The following is a 19574-nucleotide window of genomic DNA, read 5'->3' as shown; positions in this document are numbered from 1 at the left end:
TTCTGTTGTACTTAATATTCAGACTAGGCTATGACCCCTAGTTTCTCCAGCCTCTGTACCAGCTATTCACTGCTATTGTTCCGTCAGCGCTGCTGGATCTATTCCATACCATATAAATAATTAAATATTCACCGGAGCAGGGAGACCTGGATCTCCCTCATCGCCCTGTTCCTCATCCTGGACTATCTAAAGACAGTTCTTTTTTTAACGGTGGAGTAATTGTTTAATACAAGACTGAGTTTTTGAGGCTATTTCCAATACACATGTATTTATAGAATGAAAAAGGAATTGGTGATTTCATATATGATATCCTTGTGTAAAAGCTACACTCCTGCCTTTCAAAAGTTATTAAAACACTTTAAATACCAGTCTTTTAAGGCTCTCTAGTGTTACAAAGAAGAGAAGCTATAAGAAAGAGGCAGCTAATTCTAAAGATTCAGACATACTAGTTCTGATTCAGTCTGAGCACTTTACATTCAAACTTCAAAAACGAAACCCCCAAATCATTCCCTTTTCCTTTCTTAGTCTCTGTCTCAATAATTGATGAAACCATCTATATGCTGATGTCAGATCTCACAAAAAAGAATGAGAAAATTTCTCCTGCTGCTCTCTTAGGCATATACTTGAATTTTTTACATATATCATGCTGAATTTGGCTCTTTCAAAAAATGTCTGAAGTTCAGAGCTGCTGTATCTGTATCAGTCTTTACAATGACCCTCATTATGAGTCTTTGAATTAATGAGCTTGTGATGGTCTGAATCCTGCCACAGAGAGCAATACATTTCTGTCTTTCTGGCTGTATGGCTAATGGCTGGGTAAAATGGCAACATTCAGTGGGTCATCGTTGCTTCAGTCAGGGGAGAGCAGAATTAAGCTATTAACAATACAACAGTTTAAGCTACAAAATGAAAATGTATGCCATATTAATTGCATAAATTGGACACAAGCTGGCAGTCAAACAGTCTGGGTTTGTCTCCTGACTGATTTATCTCATTATCATGTCCCCAGTGAATATACCTTCTCGAACACTTTAGGTATACAACAGCAGTCGTATCTAGGAATAGAAAATGTAATAAAAACATTTAATAAAAAACCCCTTTAGGCCATATTTAGGGGAAATATTTTCAATAATGTAGGATTAGAATTTTATGACTCTAAGATTTAAATAATTTCACTTGTTTTAAGAGTTAAAACATAGCTAAATGAGTTTATTTCAAACCCTGTCTCAGGAAATACATAATTTTCACAAAGGTTGCTCTTTATCTATGCATACTTCAAAGCTGTTCTTTTACATACCTCAAGCTGTAGATTTAGACTCAATTAAATGTTGCCTTTATATTTTTAGAACACTCATAGCAAGCTGTAAATAAATAAATAAATGGGGCTTCTATAATTTTCATCAAACACCTTCTGAGACTTCTGGATTCAGTGTTGTTTCTTATTGGATTGCAAAGCTAAACACATACTGACCTAAATATTTTTATTTAACCTCAGTTCTGCAGTCAAGAGCAGGAGGGATGAACCAGTAGAGCTGTATCTGACCTCAGCCATAAATGTTAGCCCAGCTAGAGCCAGTGGTAGGACTGGGGTCTATCTTGCTTGCAGTGTAATTAATTACTAGATTTACTCTTCTCCTTTTCCAAGAAGCTTTTGAGAAGGTGTATTTACTTGGTGCTAATGACATAAATCAGGCTGTTTAATGAACTGATTCCAGGTGCATCAAAGACTTCAGACTACACGTTACACCTCTGCCACAGTTTCTTTGCATAAATGCAAACCTGTCTTAGGCTATATCTGGAGCCTCATGCAGGAGCCTTGCAGAAGTATTTTTACCTGGCAAAGAGAAGTGAAGTAGTTGTATTTTATCTTTTAGCACAACTAGCTTCACTGAGATACCAGGAATGAGGCAGCATCAGGAGCACAATTGAGATGTCAAGTCTGACAACAGGCTATATTTGCCATTTTGGAGGTGTGAATAGTTGGCAGAAAAGCTGTCCATGCCTTCCACAGTTTGCCAAATCCTCTACATGATTTGGCCCTTTGATTTTTAGAAATATTCACGATTCTGCTGCGGCTGTAGTGACAAAATTCCATGCTGTCGTTTATGATCCTACTCAAATCCACAAAAAGCTCTTTCAATGACCAAGTGAGATTTCCAAACAGAGTATTCACATGCAATTACTACTGTGAATTTAAATTTGCTTCTCTAAATGCCTGCCAGCGATGAATCAAAGGGGCAGTGGAATAGTGGAAGAAATGTGATTTGAGTGAGAAAATATGTAGTGTGGATGTAGTCATTATGTAATTACTAAGAAAGTCCAAAAGACATCATTGGTTTATGTTAATTATCCAAAGCAAACCTACAGCGTCCTTTCAATGAACAATTTTGGGTAAGCACATGTGTTTATAGAAATTGTGCTTATAGCAAGGCAGTGTAAAGAATGACCAAGATAATATTAAGCAATTAGAAAAAAACCAAACCAACAACCAACGACAAACAAACCAAACGAGGACTGATTCAGTTGTGTGGCTTTCCTGAAAAAAATTCCATTGAAGCTTAGCATACATGGATCCATTTAACCAGTGGGCAGAGTTTATCTTGCTAGAAAAGGAGGAGGATGCCTGGGACATTAACTGCACTGAGTTATGGGACATCTCAGGAAATCTGCACACCCAGCTGGCACCTGCGGGTGCTTTTCCCATTCCCCTTGGCATCTAGCTGTACTCCCTCACCTGCTGTTCCTTGTTGCCTCATGCTTGATGACAGAGAACACACCTGACTTTTCAAGTCTAATGTCCTATCAGTGAATCTGAGAGAGAACTTTTTCACATGTTTTTTCTTATAACACTACTAGCTAAGTTGATATTTTTTAAAAACCAGTTTTATATGGAATATCCTTCAAGGATCTTTGAGCCTTATATGATTAATTTGTTCCCGTGCAAAAACTTTAAAGTAAGTAATTTTCATGTTGTAGACTAACAGCTGCAGCCTCTTTTTCCAAGTATTTCCAGGGGCTTTAGAACAGGCATTTTAAAGACAGAGGGAAGGAAGGAAAAAAACTGAATTTCACCTGAAAGCCCTGGTCTTGCTGAGAAACTGCATCCATTGGGTATGGCAGTATAGAAGCTGTGGCTTGGAAATTAAAGCCGGTCCTGTCCACTGAACAGGGCATGTACTTTCCAACTCAGTGATTATTTAGCACAGCAGGTATTGTTGTCGCTGAACAACACTGCAGTTTGAACTAATCTGTTTCAACCAAAGTTGCAGACTCAGTCTTTAACGCCACTATATAATTAATTGTCTCCACTTTATCCACAATGGCATAAGAAATGCAACAGAGACACGTTTAACTGAAGCCACAGAGGGGCTAATGAAAAAGGGACTATTATTCTTCCATAAAGAATAATAAAGCCATTGCTAGTCCCTGTAGGAAATTTATTTCTACTAAAAAGGCAGACTGAGGAACAAGCATAGGTATAAGAAAAGTTTAAAACGGCTATTTTCTGAAAAACGTACAGTAAACTGTACAGAGTATATTTTTCTCATCTAAGAAACATAAGTAGGCATTTATCACAAATAACCTCTTAGAAAAACCCCACAGAGTTTACCAAAGCATAAATATTCACTGAAAAATGTGAGATGGTGGTATAGTTTGTTGTGATGGAGGTTAGAGGTCAAACCACTTTTCAATAGTAATCCTTAGAATATCAAGAAATATCAAGAGTAACGAACATGAGCTGCTTCACTCATGTGAAGAACAGAAATAATAATGTGAAGAAGCCCGAAGAGGCAATGTACTTGATTACACCAGTGTGGGGTTTTTTTTAAGTGGGAGAAATGGACTATAAGATCATGCTCAATATTGAAGTCTGGGAAAATGTAAAAATTAAAACTCTTGATATATTTACTTTTCTACAAGAAAGATGTTCAGTTTGAATGGCCTAGATTAAATACATGAAATTTGTGAGTATATGGGAAAACAGCAGAGTAATGGATTTGCCAGGAAATTTTTCTGCATTGATTGCAGCAGTATTACTAATCCTGAATCAACCTAAATGTACAGAACTGAATAAGTATTAAAGCTGTCCAATAAGATTTGATGAATGCACTATTCCATTAATTTTACCTTTTTTGTTGAATAAATTATTTGACAAATAATGGTAAAATTCATCAAATAAATTATCTGATGAATGTATTTTTTAAGTAATCGACTGGCTCTAATGAATATGCAGGCAGTTCCTTAATGAAAAGCATTACTCTACTGTTAGCCTGCTTTCATCACTCATATGTCACTTTTTTTTTTGTATTTTGCAACTGCAATTTGTATATTTTATTCATTTACCCATTCATTTATACATGGGAAGTTCAAAACAGTATGGTTAATCAATCACTGCATTTCTTAGAATATTTTTACTTTACGGTTGATTATTCATTACATTTATTACATACAGGAATGCTTAATAAAAAGAACTTGGCTTTCCTGAGGACACCTCTCCCAAGTTCCAAGCCAAGTTTACAAGAATGCTCTGAAAATTGCAGGGTCCATTTATAAGCCATTTCTGCAGTTGCAAACACAATTGCGAATTGTTTCAAGAAACTGGAGCTTGAAACCAAGCCAGACACCTTCAAGGTCCCTGAAAACACACATTAGAGGAGTAAAACAAGGAAGAATGCACAGGAGCCACCTCCTCACTGCATAGCACAAGGATGTTTGGATAAAATCCACCGAGAGGATTAATTGGATGATGTTCAATTTTGGAATTGTTCCAGCCTCAAAGAGCAAGTCTGTATTTTGTTATTACAGAGGTGACCTCAACAAATGATACTAATAGGTTTATACTGTTAAATGGGAAATTGCACCTGTTAATGTTGCAACATGTCACACTTCTGAGTCTTGGGTCATCACAGAGCTATGCCAGTTTATTGTGACAGTGACAGCAGGTGCAAGAGTCAAGCCTGCATGACTGTCAATACTGCAAAAGTGCAAATCATGTTATCATGGGTGACTTTGAACTTGCTGCATGAAGCTCAGCTGAACAGATTTGATGGGAGAAAGCTGTGGGAGAGAGGTATATTAGAAGGGTTGCCTATAACTGCACTTGGAGTAGCAGTGATTCTTTTCCAAGTTTTCCTTTTAATGGCTAGTAGACTTTCATTAGTATGGTGTTAATAGTTTTTGCCCAACTTTTCCAAATGATGTAATTTCTGCTGCCAGCTGGACAACAAATATATGGCTGTCCCTCACAATAGCTACAAGTGGGGGGAATTACGCTGTGTCCAAAGAATTTAAAAGGTGATGTTCCCAAAAACTTCAGCAATGCAGTATAAAGTCCTTACATAGGTCTGCTTCCACTCAACACAGAGCAGGCTGTCATTCCAGAGGCTGGGAAAGCCATGCAGAAGTCCTCCACAATGGGAAGGAGCTTTTTATTGGCTGACATTACATGCTTATCAAAATTGCAGCCACATTAACCTGCAGACAAATGGTTATTTCCTTTCTACACACTTCTTCTTACAGTGAGATTGTTATTGTAAGAGTGTTTTACAAAAGAAAAGAAAATGTCCTAGGGATTTTTTTTTTTTTTCATTTTCATACCTTTTATCTCTGGAGCTTATATTTGTATTTGCCTTAATCAGGAATGGATTGTGGTGTTTCGAAATATTTGTCCCTTAAAGCTTCTGATAAACTCACTTCTCTATTAAAAAGTTTAAATACTTGTTATAAATAATTTCTCCATACTTGTATGCTTTGATCTAATCTACTGCATAGTTTTAGCTAAAATGGTTGTGGTTCTAAAGATTACAAGTATTAGGAGAAAGAAATAAGTTGTAAAAATTATCTTCAGCTTGCAGCTTGCTTTACAAAGGTTTTAAATGCACTTTCTTTGCTAAATTTATCTAAAGAGTTTCTGACCCACTCTTTTTCATGTACAGTCACCAATCTAATAATAATAATATAATAACAATAACAACTTTTAGATGGGATCAATAAGGCCATTGCTTTGCACTTAAGAACTCTAATAGAACCTTAATATTAATAAGCAAACACTTTCAGAGGTAGTGTTTCTAGGCTTAGGCAATCAGAGGAGAACTTAGTTTGTACTGCAGATAAATGCTTGAGCTCCCTATGCTTCAATATTACTGCAGATTTAAAGTCCAAGGATGTGTTTGAAACAACGTACCCTGAGACAGAAAATCCATTGGTACAGAACCAATCCTGTTCTTCAGTGTTTACGTGGTTTCTCAAAGCCATATTACAGTATAATCCAAGGCACAAATCTCCTGGGTCCCCATTCACAGAAACTAGAAGCACTATTTGGTACATGACCATTTGTGCTGACAAGGATTTTAAGGCTTTTGTGCAAGAATCAGATTTGTGGTGAGCAGCTCTGCAGCAGCTTGATATCCAAACTCTCCAGGCTATCATGAAAAACCTTCAAACTCAATGCCATTAGTAGATGAACCTTGGGATTAAAGGTAAACTTGAAGCTGCCAGATTTTGCAGCTTTCTATATGGCGGTTGCGCTGCCCTATCTAGTTATCCCAGAATAAAATTAACATTTCCTTTTCAGAGTCCTTAATTAGTAATATTTATTTTCTTTCATTAGGTGTAGGCAGAATGGAAATCTTGGAAAAAGATTGGCTTCTGTAATTAAAAGGACTTCCTAAGTGGCACTACTTTGGAAGGAGTTTAATCTTTGTTATGGTGGTGCCCATGCATATATCTGCCCAACAGGAAGACTGGGCAATGGAAACAGAATTACCACCACCACCATGCCTTCCACTGAGCAGACATCCAACATCAATGTCATCTTCCAGAATCAGTGCCTATTTTCATAAGGTTTTCCAAATTTTCCTTAGACAATAACCTGGGTAGAGTGCAAGCAAATTACCTAGCTCCCTGCACTCTTTGAAAACATCCCTCTTGCATTCCAGGCTTCAATTTGCTATCACCTCATCAAAACAAGCTGTCCAAACAGCTTGAAAAACACACAGCAGACAAAGCAGCTTGCTGAAAGTGAGTTGCCTTTCCTCCCAGGTCCAGTAGTGCATGATTATGAAGAGAAAATAATATAAGACAATAAAGGCACGCTAATACTGTGAAAACATGTTATCACCAAATACTTCCATAACACACAAAAAATAACAAAACAATCACAGGGCTATTTGCTGTCCAGCTACAGCTCCTTTCTGTGGCTTCCTTAGGCAAGGAAGCGGGATTAAAAAAAGAAACTGGATGCTATTGCGTTGGTGCATAGGGCCCATATCAACTGCTGTCAACTCCCCTATTTTCTTTTAATTTGCAGGGGTTGCTGGAAGATCTGGAGTGTCAAAAAACAGCTACAACCCTCAGAGCCCAGCTTGCAGGATTTGCCTCTGTGGCCAGCTAGACTTGTATCAAAGCCACTACAGACCTGCTCTGCCTCTGTACTTTGTACCTAAAATCCCGCATTAGGCACAGCTCAGCTGGAGCTGAAAACAAGGTTACAGATGCATAAATTTGGGGCATTTTGTATATTTTGATAATGCAGTTTTCCTGTGCTAACAGTGCAGTGATACATCACTGCTCATAAATCTTCACCTGAAGGCAGATGAGGAATAGGAATGAGAGCAGCAACAAAAAAATCCCAGCCCTGCTAACTTCATGGAAGAAAGAGATAAGGTCCAAAGAGGAAATAGGAAATTGTCAACTTAAACCTAGAAGCTGTAAGAATTTCCTAGTAAAGGATGGTCTCACCCCATGATTTGGTTTCACTGTAGTAATCTTTTGGCTCTCAGGACCATCTGACCCCAGGCACATGGATCCAAGGAGTGTTACGGTGCCAGGCCATTCTCAGAGTCTACTGTGCTCACCAGGAGGGTGAGATGGGGTGATCACTCTGCAGTTGCATCTAGCATGTTGTTCCCAGCCTATCCCCAATCTACAGTAGGAATTTGGGGTGGAATTTGACCAGAATGATACCTGATACCTTATTCAGCTTTGAAATGGCTAATGCATTGAAATAAAACTGTTTTACTATCATCCTGTGTGTGTTAGGCACTGCCACTTCTTTTTTACAAATCCTCATGTTTGTCACCAAATGGCTTAAAAAGCAACAAAGGGTTATAACTGACTCGACCGTAGATGTCACGAGGCCTCACCATTGCACCTTCTCCTCCTGTTAGCTCCAGCTATTGCCAGATCACTGTCAACCCACTCATACACAATAATACCCCATTACAGTTGGAATGGTTTGTTAAACTTTATAGCACTTAGAAATGCTCCCGAGGCACCAAAAATGTCTCGATTCAGAATTGAACATATAATACCTGCCAAATTTGCAGGTTTGAAACCACTTCCAATAAGAATTAAAAAGGCCCTCTTCACAGCTGAAATAGGGCTATCAATACTTGACTTGTCTGCCCATGTGAAATAGCGGGTTCTTTTCTCTGACGTCGCAATTTAGTTTAAAATAGCTATGATGATGACAGGGTACATGTGAGTGATAAAACCATAAAGATGACAGTCTAATCTTACAAAGATGACCGATCACTGATAAAAGATTAAGTCACACAACATTTGAAAAACCAGATTATCTGTCTGCTAGGATAGTGTCTGTGTACACCTCCTGCTGAGCCATGCTGAGATGCCAACGACGTAACAAAGATGCTGCTTCTTAAAAACCAGAAATGCTTCACAGACTTTTTCAAACCATTGGGATAAAAGCAAGAAAGCAAGTAAGAAAAAAGGCTGTGATCTTATACTGAGCTTTTCTTGTCAAACATTCATTTTTCAGGCTAGCAAAGTATTTAGATGTACAGCATATAAATAATTTAGAGACACTATAAAAAGGTCTAAATTAGCCAATTCTGCCCTATAATTAGCACTCGCAGCAATGCTGGCAATGGGTGGGTGATTATTAAACACCTTTTATTATCGGTTTTATGTAGTACTATAAAAAATGAAAATTATACTTACAAGAATTATTAGACATGCTGGTCCTATAAAACTCCATATAAAGTTATTCTTTGTGCTGAGCCAACATCTGAAAAGTAAACAGCAGAAAACTCCTTGAAATGTGCAATTGTGACTATTGCAACCTTATGATTTGAACACAGAAACAGTGACTTACACTTCCGTGGTGCCATAGTACTTGTATCCCAGTGCAGCGGAGATTCCAACAACCACAGCTGGACTGACGTAGCCAAAGACATAGAAATTCTTGTGCAAGAAACCCTTGTTGTAGATGACGCCCACAACTATAAGGTAGAGGTGAATACCTTCAATGCACATCCATGCAAAAGCAGCTAGAAGGAAATAATGGAGTAATCCAGCAGTAATTGAACAGAAGAGCTAGAAATCCAATCAGAGAAAGCAAGAGTCATAATTTGATTAATATGTCTCTGTTAATATAACAACATATGCACAGCAACCTAGGAACTAAAGTGGTGGTCCAGCAGCCCAGTTGTAATGCTGAGTGACAAGAACTTGGCCTGCACCCACAAGCATACTTGTTCATTAGTGTTTTGTGTAGCCACTGGTAAAATAAAGAGACTACATTCAACTGTTAAAATTGGTGCACGGTCTCCCAGAAAAACTGTATGAACAAATTGACAAAGTTGGTGTCATAGTTACAGCTGAGTAGCCTATATGCTTTCCTGATCTAAACAAAGTTCATTTTTATGATTTTGATAACAAGTTAATTAGGCATCACAAGGAATTATTTCTGAAATAAACTTTTGTTAATACAAAGCATTTGTAAAATGATGTTTCTCAATCAATCAATACTGGAGTGCTACTTCAGGGATAGCAGCTCATATTTTTTCAAGTAATTTTAAATCTGATTCAGCTACTTATAGTAGGGGTATTTTGATAATTTATGCATAACCTAATTTCCTAAAATTAATCTGAGATGTAAAAATCAACAGCCCAGCTTGTATGAGAAGCAACAGGGACAGGTCAAGACCTCACATGTAGAGCGGGAAGGGGTCCTCCAGCCAGCAGTGCAGTATCTTAAATGCCAGCTTGGGACTGCAGCCCAGCCTGGCTTTTAGGGGAGACTGTCACCCGGACAGCCACCAGCGTGGCTTTGTGCAGCACCCAAACACATGTGAAAAGTAAAAATGCTAACCACATTGGGACCAAAGTCTCAGCCAAGGTGACAAAGTTCAAATGAAACCCATGGAGCAAAGTCAATACACACCAGCTCAGATGAAGACCCTGCTTCTTTAAAATGACCATTTGGTATCTCCTGTCACTAGACTGGGAAGTCAACGTCACTAGAATATTCATGCTGATGCATCTTATACTGTATATTTACAACACAAAATCAAGGTACAAGTGACAGCTACCCACCTTATTGTTGTTCATGTTAATTCCAATCAGAAAAATCAGTTCTGCCAGGAAAAGGCTGCAGCAGAGGTTTTTGTGAATTGTCGTTCTAGTGCTCTGAATTTCACTGAAGAACCAGAATGTAAAAATGCACATGGAGAGGCAAATCAACGAAATAATTATTCCTAGCTGAGTGATTCTTGTAAGAATGTTATAATTTGTAACACCCTGGGGGAAAATTATAATATAATATTTAAAAGAATAGCTTTGCACCTTCTCAAGAAAGACTTTATTCTATAATACAGTTCTTTTCGTCTTTTCTACAAAATATTAATCAAAACGGTTTGTAGAGTTTCACTGCAAATGTACACTTTGGATAATCCAAAAAGTATTGTTTTTTTGTGAGACAGATGTAATTCTAGGGGAAATTAGTAATGAACTGTATATATTCCTGCTCCGGCATTTTCTGATATTTCTTAACAAAACTTTTTTTATTAACATCAGTGTCTCCTAATATGATTTTAAAAATCAGATCATTTTAGTGAATGACAAATACACTGGCAGTAGGACATATATTAATATGACATGAACATTTTCTAATATAAAAGGGCTTATCACAGCAGTGACTTAGATAAGCAAAATTGAATAACCGTCTGACTAAATTTGCAACATGATCAAAACTAGACTCTGAAATAACGATCACTTCAAACAGATGCTATTGCAGATATGTAACATGACCATTCTCCGAAAGAACACAGGCTATTTTAATATTGGATGAGAATATGTTCTGTATAGGAATACACTTTACATTTGCTGCTTGATATTTGCACAAAACATCTCTGAAATACATGACTGTGCATCAGCATAAAGATAGTATTCAGCTGACCATAAAATGCATCTAAGTATTATTTTTTGTAAATAAAGGACCAGAGATTATTCTCCTCCCAGCCTTCTTTTCAAAATAACTGTGTAAGTACCTGCAAAGGTTTTAAATTTGAACTGAAGACTTAGAATGCTATTTAGCAACCAGGAAACAGTCTCTATCAGCATGAAATTCACAGTGTGAGAGAAATCTCTCAATACAGTATATTCATGCTAATGTTCTGCTTGCTGTCAGTCCTGATACCTTATAAAGCTGCCTCCTGAGGCAGGACCTGAGCTCCTGCAGATCCCCACATAGACCCCAGAAATCTATGGGGCCTCTTAATATAAGAAGGACATAAATTGAGTGGTCATTCTCACTCACAATTTTGTGCTGGTCATGAGTGTCCATGGTTAATAGTCATAAACTTCAAATTGATTATGCTGTTTCAAACTCTCAGGAGAGAATTTAAAACAGATGTTTAGATGCCAAGGTTAGACAAATGGGTGGCAAAGTTTTGTGAGAGAGAAATCCAGGGCCATATGGTTACTGACCACCAATGAATGCCAGTTAAATCTCACAGCAGTCTTAAAGTGGGATTTAAAATTAAAAGCAATGCACCAAAAATAAGCATAACAGACTGTGTATTTGGAACAAGATACTTTGCTGCATCACTGCTCTGTAATACTGCAGAAAGGACATAAGGAAATTCAGACACATATGGGAGGAATTTTGTTTGCTCTGTGCACAATAAATTGTGTGTTTGTTGAACAAAAACAAGAGGCAACCTAAAGGGGGAAAAGCACATAAGTTGCACTGGAATAAAAACATAAGACATGGAGAGAGGAGAAAGTGTCAGGTAAAACACTACATTAAAATAGCACTTACAACAGAGCCACCTGAGGACATCAAAACAGCAAAATGAGTCAGATGATTACATTTGCATGAGATATGAGTGGAGTTGGAATGTGTCAGCTCACAGCCTTCTGTAGCCCAGTTGCCATTCATTGTGTCTGCTGAGTAGTTCCAAAATGCACATTTAATATCTTTATCCGCAGTCTGGAACAGAAACAAGATGTTTTACCGATGGCAAAAGGCAGGATATTTCCCATCAAGAGACCTTTCTTATGTTAGCCAGCACAATTCATTAAAAATTGCTTGTTACCCTTGGAAGGTTGTGAAACTAAAAGCACATTCTGCAAGGCCTATTCCAAGCAATTAAAACATGACTGGGGATGGAAGCATTTTATCCACATAGCTTACACCCCACCAAACATGTAGTCTAATCAGATTACTGAACGCTTCTGGCACTTGCAAAGGTGTTGGAATTTTTACCTACTGAAAACATTGTTATATATATACCCCTGCACCTGCTGAACATGGACTAAACCCCAAGGTTACAGCCACATTGCTTGTCCTGCTCATTTTCCCTTCCAAATGAGTAGCTCAAAAACGGAGACGTACTCTGTGCATTTTACAAAGAAATCTGGGATAAAGCCAGGGTCGTATCACACCTGCTGTATCAGGTGTGACGACAGCGATCGTTAAGACCATTAGTATTATTTATTACACTTAATGCTTACTAACACTAGTCAAAGATAAGGTCCCCACTGTACTATAGGTTGTATAAAAATATGCAAATTTATGTAAAGGTGATCTCTAGCTCAAGTATTAGAAGGCAAATAACAAATTTAAAAGCTGCATAACAAAGGTTAACACCTTGTCCCACTGCCCACCTCCCTACAGAGTAACTCTCTTGTTATGTTTCTGATAATACTTTGTGCCATGTAAGGTGTTTCTTCACATACAAGTCAGCAAAACCTAGGTAATATTGGAAGTAAAACTTAGTTTTTAATAAATGTGTTTAGATTTCAGAAATAACAAAAATTGCAGGTTCTGCTATTACCTCCTAGCTCCAGGATAACTTTTTGTGTTAACTGTGAAGCATTTCTTCACTTCTTTTAGGGTGCATGCTTAACCATCTCATAAAATTTCAGAAAAAACCCGCCTACTAAAACAGAAGAGTCAAGATCTTGTAATAATCTCTGGTTCAGGCATCTACATTTTATCCATACTATAATCCAGCAAAGATGGTATTTTTGCTCTTGCTTTAGTCCCATAGCAATATTCAGCTGTATCATATTTAGTTAATTGCACTTAGGATGTCACATTTGAGATCAATCTTATTAGAGAAATAAATGACAAACATCAGCAAACAACAGAATTATGTCTCAGTATATCACTGCAGGTATGGTTACATCGCATAAAATGATTAGCTATTTTTATGTTTTATTTGATAATAAAAAACCCCTTACCTTGGCATACTTTAAGGTAAATGTTATTTTCTCGAGCTCATAGAGTGTAGGTGGATTTGAGCTAATTGCAACAGCTATAACTGATGAGCTTACTGTCTGTCTCTGCTCTGAAGTATCTTTCGAGGAGCGGTTTTTAGGCGATGAAAGCAAAGAACCAATATTGCTATACCGCAGAAAGACAACTGCAACAGTGCCTATCAATCAAACAGACCATGTTTAGTAGTTTGTGCGGTTTTTTATAGAAGAACAAAATTGAAGACATTAAGGAAACAATAAACAATAGACATTATTACGGCTATTGCATAAAATATGCAAAACAGATGGAATCTTTGTGGAATACTTATAAAAATGTTTTAGAGACAATGAAATATAGCTTTATTTAAAACAACATAACTGCCATTAGAAATAAAAATGTGTGTTCGCATTGGAAATTCTAATTAGGTACATGAATATATATTTTTTTCTAGAGTAATATATGCTTGCTGCTGCTCTGCAATTGGCTACACATGTGGTGTTAGGTCTCATAAACTCAAAAGGCTCAGACCTGAACTAAATCCTAGGCCTCTCTGAAGCATCTGGGGGGCTTTGACTTCCATTACAGTGGAGCCAGGATGGAAGACACGTAGGGAGAAAGAAAGCAAAAGGTATTTCTGGACACAGTGCTGATCTGAAGGAAACGTCATGATTTTTCTCCCTGAGATAAACCACATGTTTAGCTACTGATAGGTGGTGAGATCCAGACTAGCTGGAAGACTAACATTTAAAAAAATCTTTTATATATTTATTAGGTTAATTGATTTAATTCCAGACCTGTTTAAACACGTTTATTTATTTTTAGTGGTGACAGTAGTTGTAAGCCATTTCTGAAGCACTCTGAGGTCCAAGCCAAGATCTGGGACTTGCCGGTTTTAGTACTGAACAATACATGTCCTTGCTCCAGTGAGTTACTCCCTAAACAAAGAAGATGCACCCATTTTTGGAGGAGTAACATGGAGTTTAAGGGGCCGGTCCAAAGTCACACAGCAGGTCTATGGCTGAGAAAAGGATAAAGCTCTGGTCCCAACATCCAGTGTTAAAACTCATTGGATACTCACTGCACCACTGGAAAAGTTAGAAATATTAGTCTTGAGACTATAAAGGAGTAGGAGATATGGTGAAAAAATACCTTGACTCCTCTGTAGTCAGCAGGGCTGAAGCTCAGCCTTGGCAAACTGCGTATCTGGTTATTTACTAGTGGGTACAAGTCCATGCAACATGTTTATTAACCCACCTACTCTCTAACCTTTGCTTCTTACCATTATGCTGAGATTCCTCTCTCTTCTTTGGAGAGATCTTTATGTAATCTCCCCCCGTGTATACATGAGGGTGAATGTGTTTCATGTGGTGTGAATCAAAAGCAAAAACCTTGAGTGCTGCAAAAGAAGAAAAATACTGTACAAATCACAGCTCCATTACAGTCTACCATAATTTACAGTTGGTTTAATAAATGTGCTATTGGATTGCATAATTACCATGAATTTAAAGAATATATCATTGTGCCAAATATTTCAAGAAAAATGCCATTAATATAACACGTTTGCTTAAACCTCTATGTTTTGTTATTTTCATGCATACATTTTGCTCTCATACTTTTTACTCTTTCCATGAAAAATATGGTCTTTTATTTACCTCGCATTAAATTAGGCACTGGAAAGAACAATGTAGGTTTACTTTAGGAAGAGCTATTGCTTTATTAAAAATGTGTTTCTGAAAGGGACCACAAATCACAATTATAAAAAGCAAAGCATAAAGTTCTCTACTGAACAGTAACATTTGATAAAAGCCAGTTTTTGAAAAGTATATATTTTATAGTTATCTATCCATGCTACAAAATGCACATTGCACCATGAAATAATGATGTGTCTTGTCAAAAAGCAAACAAACAAGCATCACCCCTCAGGACAAAAACTACATTAGAGGACATTGAGCTCTTTACTTGCTTCATTATAGTACTGCGTTTCAATCACCCAGGATGGGAACAAAAAAAAATAAAAATCAATCAGGTCTTTTTTAAAAAACAAACCAAAACAACAACAACCAAATCTAAAACTTGACTGTTGGAGGAATATCACTAAGCTAGACCATCTGCATTGCTTATAGCACAGCACACAAAAATAATATGAGCTATTCAACAGACCAGCTGTCAGAAAATGTTTGTCAGGACGTAAGACATAGTTTTCTGTGGCTACAGCTTTGAAAAGCTTGCAGTTCAAGAGCTTGCACCATAAATAACAGTGGGGAGAGAGGGGTAATGCTGTAGGTCTTGTCCCAAAATAGATGTGTGGGGCACATATGAGCCCTGTGGAAGATATATTTATGCTGAAAAACCATAAAAAAAATACAGTGTTTGGGTCCGATTTGGAAAAGAGCTCATACAGTTTCACATTTCAGAACAAAAGCGAGCAAAAAAATCATTGACCTTTCACCATGGAAATTCCTCCCAGTTCTCTGTATCACCTTTTTTTGTCACCTTGGTCTGATTGACATCTACCCTGCCACTGGAGGCTGCACATGAATCCTCTCTTCTCGACTTTCATGGCCTCAGCTCTGCCGCCACGAGAGCCTCTGCTTTCAGTGCTAGTGATGGGCAAATGGGGGCTTTATAGCCAGCTCTGTATCTGCTGCAGAGCCAGAGGTGCTCTGCACTAACATAAACCTGCTTCTATAGAGTTCATGTCATGGAAAATATCTGTCCCTATTTTTTCATCACTCTGGCTAATTTAGTTTCAGAAAAGTGAGGGAAGAACAGGTGGTTTGACCTGCCTTGGAACTAAAGGAGGAATCTTTCTTATCAAGTCATCTTTTAAAATGGTAAACCAGTAAAAGGCACTGAAGGACTGTACTGAATCTGAAATAAGAAATCAGGTCACATACAGGTTGGGTACATTCAGAAAAATAAAGATGAAAGAGTGGCCATTGCCAAAGGAATGAGCAATGCTGTATTAGGATTTTCAAAAGCAGCTCATATTAGCCTTATTCTAGTCCCATTGAAGGAGTGGTAAAGCTGTTATTACCACAGAAAGATCAGAAGAAGTTGGTGTGAAGACACCTGCATGAAGGGAGAAGGTAGGAGAGCAAAATGCTGCAGTTGAGACTGACCAATCAATTCTCCTCCTCTGAAATTCCTCTTAAAATGAGAAATTTCTTTGAAAAGAAAGCCACTTAAGATCAGACTCACTAGATATAACCCTTATTCCAAGTTCATTTACAACACCTTCACTGAACCAAAAAGAGTGAAAAATCCATATAGAGCAAATCCAAATTTCATTCCACTGGTTTTTTTTATGCATATAAGATGCATGGGATAATTTTGTGCATATAAGTTGAATCTGGATTCACTGTGACAATGTGACTATAAGGAGAGATTGAAAGAGAATCTGAAAGGACAACTTCCTACAGCCTCTTGTTTTTTCCGGGCTCTGGGCTCAAACATTCAATCTTTGAAAATTAGGATACCTACACCGAAAGTCAGATGCTAGTTATGAAACTCACAAATTAACACCCGCGTTTTTCACATAACACCGTTTCTAATCTTCATAATTGTGCTGAAAAACTCCTCAGTGTAATCCATATCTAGAGTATACCTTAGATTAATTTTCTTTATCCTACCTATATCACTCGCATTAACATCTAGCTGTGTTGTCTTTTTGAAGTTCTGCGACATGAGAAGCGTCGCTTGTTCTGCAGTATGAAGCAGCTTAGTCAGGCTCGGTCTTTGGTTATCTACAGGAAGCTCTTCCCAGACTGTAATTTTGTCTTTTTGTAAAAAATTGTTCACAGTGTTAACCAAAACCTGTAAATAAAAAAGTATTTTTAAGTGGAAGAGTCATACGTATTTGTAAAATAAGAAATAACCCCCCAACTTTAAGGCTTGATTCACTCACGTTAATGGTTGTATTAAGAAGTTCTTCATTATCAGAAGTAGAGTAACGCATGGTATCCAACGATGAATAGGATAGTGCTTCAACATATGAAATCACATCTACAGGTAAAAGCGGTCCCAAAGTATTTTTATTAATTTCTTGCAGCATCTCCAAGGGTGTTTTTAAATGATTAATCTGAAAAATACAAGAACTCGCATCTTTATGAAAGTAAAGACACATTTCTGCAAGTGAAAGTATCTCCAATGCAAATGATTGATTTCTGTGAATTAACATACGGGCTTTTAAGGTGTGTGTGTGCATAAAATGAGGCACTATTTAAATCAGCAGGTTGACCTATAAAGTAATGGTGTTAAGCATGTCTGGTATAACGCCAACAATCAACTATGATTAAAAAACCAGCGTCATGTGCTATCATTACACATTGGTGGTTTTTTGGGTTTGTTTGCTGTTTTTTTTTCTCACAACCGCAGCTCAGTTTTATTTATCCTAGTGCTCCAAAATGAGCTGGTAAATGTTCTGCAAAAATAATTAAATATCAGTCATATGGTTACTCCGTTGACTCTTGTTAAATTTTAGCTGAAGAGGTGGGAACAGATGGGCAGTATTTGTATATTTTGTGGTTGTTTTTTTACAAATGTAGATTATAAAGCATGTAGTTTAGTGGAACTGTACTGCCTGTTTCACCTTCACTGCTTCATCTTATGAACTGCTAAATACACTTAAAACCCACTTAGTTTAAAAAAATAATAAGCTAAAAATGGTGAGATGAAGATCAAGCTTGCATGTTTTGGTCTCATGGCTGAATAGGAAAAGAATTCTTACTTCACGATACTGATATCTAATGAGATTTTATCCATCGACCTCCCCTTGACAACTGATTCTGTAAGATCCATAGTCTCTGCTGCTGAACAGTTTTTATGCAGCTTGCTTCGTCTTTGCAGCTGAATAGAACTAGAAAACAGGCTAAAAACTAGGCTAAAATCTATACCACTTTTATTTACATAAAATTGAAGTATTTTGAATTATTAGTTTGATTTAAGTTTAGTATGACTTTATATTACCAAAAATTCTCACTCTACGATCCTGCTGTGGCCTTTACCATGTTTTTGCATGTAAATGTGGTAAGCATGTATTATATTTAAAATAATGTATTACATTGCAGGTTAACATAGAAAGCATGTTAATACAATGTATATCTTACACTAGGTTAATAAAAACTTTTAAACTAATATATTTCTGAGTCTCATAAGTTTGGCAAACTGCTTAATATAAAATGCAAACATATACAATTTGTTTTAATTTATTTATGCTTATGTTTCATTTATCCTTTTAAATTAGACAGTACTATCGCTGTAGACTAATGAATAGTGAATTCATTAATATTTTTTCAATTTGCTTCAGGAATCTCTGCTTCTGGTGAAAAAAAATCTGGAGTCCGGAGTCTTTGAGTCTATAAATTCTCTACCACTTTACATACTATGCTTTGAGAAGTAAATACACGAGCGTACTAGGATGTTATTGCTCCATTTTCTATTTTGTCACTTGTTGACATTACTTTTGTAAGCTATCTTGCTGCCTTTCACTCTGAACAAGCAAATAATTGCACATCAGTAAATGCAGCAGTGTGTAACTTCAGAAATTACAGGAACAGCTGAGTGATTACCACACTTCTGAATTTTTCATGCATCATGACTCCCTTTGCTGGAAACAGAACACACTGATTCCCAGCAAGTTATTATCATGATTTGAACATACAACCCAGTTCAAATAATTTGAAATTATTAAAAAGACTTCTGTAAACATGCTTAAGTTCAATTGTATGCTCGAAGCATTCGTTAAAAGCTCCTTAAGAACCATTATAATCGAAATAACAGTTTCAAACAGAAACAATTACAGGATTTGGAAATTAATCTATAAACCAATGCTACTTACTCCAGCTAAAGTTCTATTAATGTGTTCAGTTATACAGTCTTTGTATAACTCACACTTGGCCTTCAGATTTTCTGTAGAAATAAAAAAGAAACTAATTATATATTGCAGTTTAATCAATATTCAATATATACTCATTGTAAGAGCTCTTGTCAAAGTAATTCCCAAACCACCAGCATTCTGAATGTATGCACATAAGACACATGACTCCATTCTCAAACTTCCAACTAC

General features: G+C 37.0%; 1 protein-coding gene across 3 annotated transcripts in view; it reads right to left on the bottom strand.

Moving 5' to 3' along the window:
- The window catches only part of ADGRL4 (adhesion G protein-coupled receptor L4), a 76896-nt gene that overhangs the window by 10433 nt on the left and 46889 nt on the right, over positions 1–19574 (bottom strand). For all 3 annotated transcript variants that reach the window (XM_027788243.2, XM_027788244.2, XM_005238448.4), the window contains 9 exons: positions 19347–19417; positions 17415–17588; positions 17140–17323; positions 14787–14903; positions 13492–13685; positions 12065–12235; positions 10339–10542; positions 9116–9336; positions 8962–9028 (listed from right to left, as the gene is read on the bottom strand). In XM_027788243.2, the coding sequence (XP_027644044.1) occupies positions 8962–9028; positions 9116–9336; positions 10339–10542; positions 12065–12235; positions 13492–13685; positions 14787–14903; positions 17140–17323; positions 17415–17588; positions 19347–19417 (1403 nt within the window). The remainder of the gene's footprint in view (positions 1–8961; positions 9029–9115; positions 9337–10338; positions 10543–12064; positions 12236–13491; positions 13686–14786; positions 14904–17139; positions 17324–17414; positions 17589–19346; positions 19418–19574) is intronic.

Source organism: Falco peregrinus, chromosome 10, assembly GCF_023634155.1.
Source record: "Falco peregrinus isolate bFalPer1 chromosome 10, bFalPer1.pri, whole genome shotgun sequence".
Taxonomy (NCBI): domain Eukaryota; kingdom Metazoa; phylum Chordata; class Aves; order Falconiformes; family Falconidae; genus Falco; species Falco peregrinus.
This window is presented reverse-complemented; position numbering and strand designations above follow the sequence as displayed.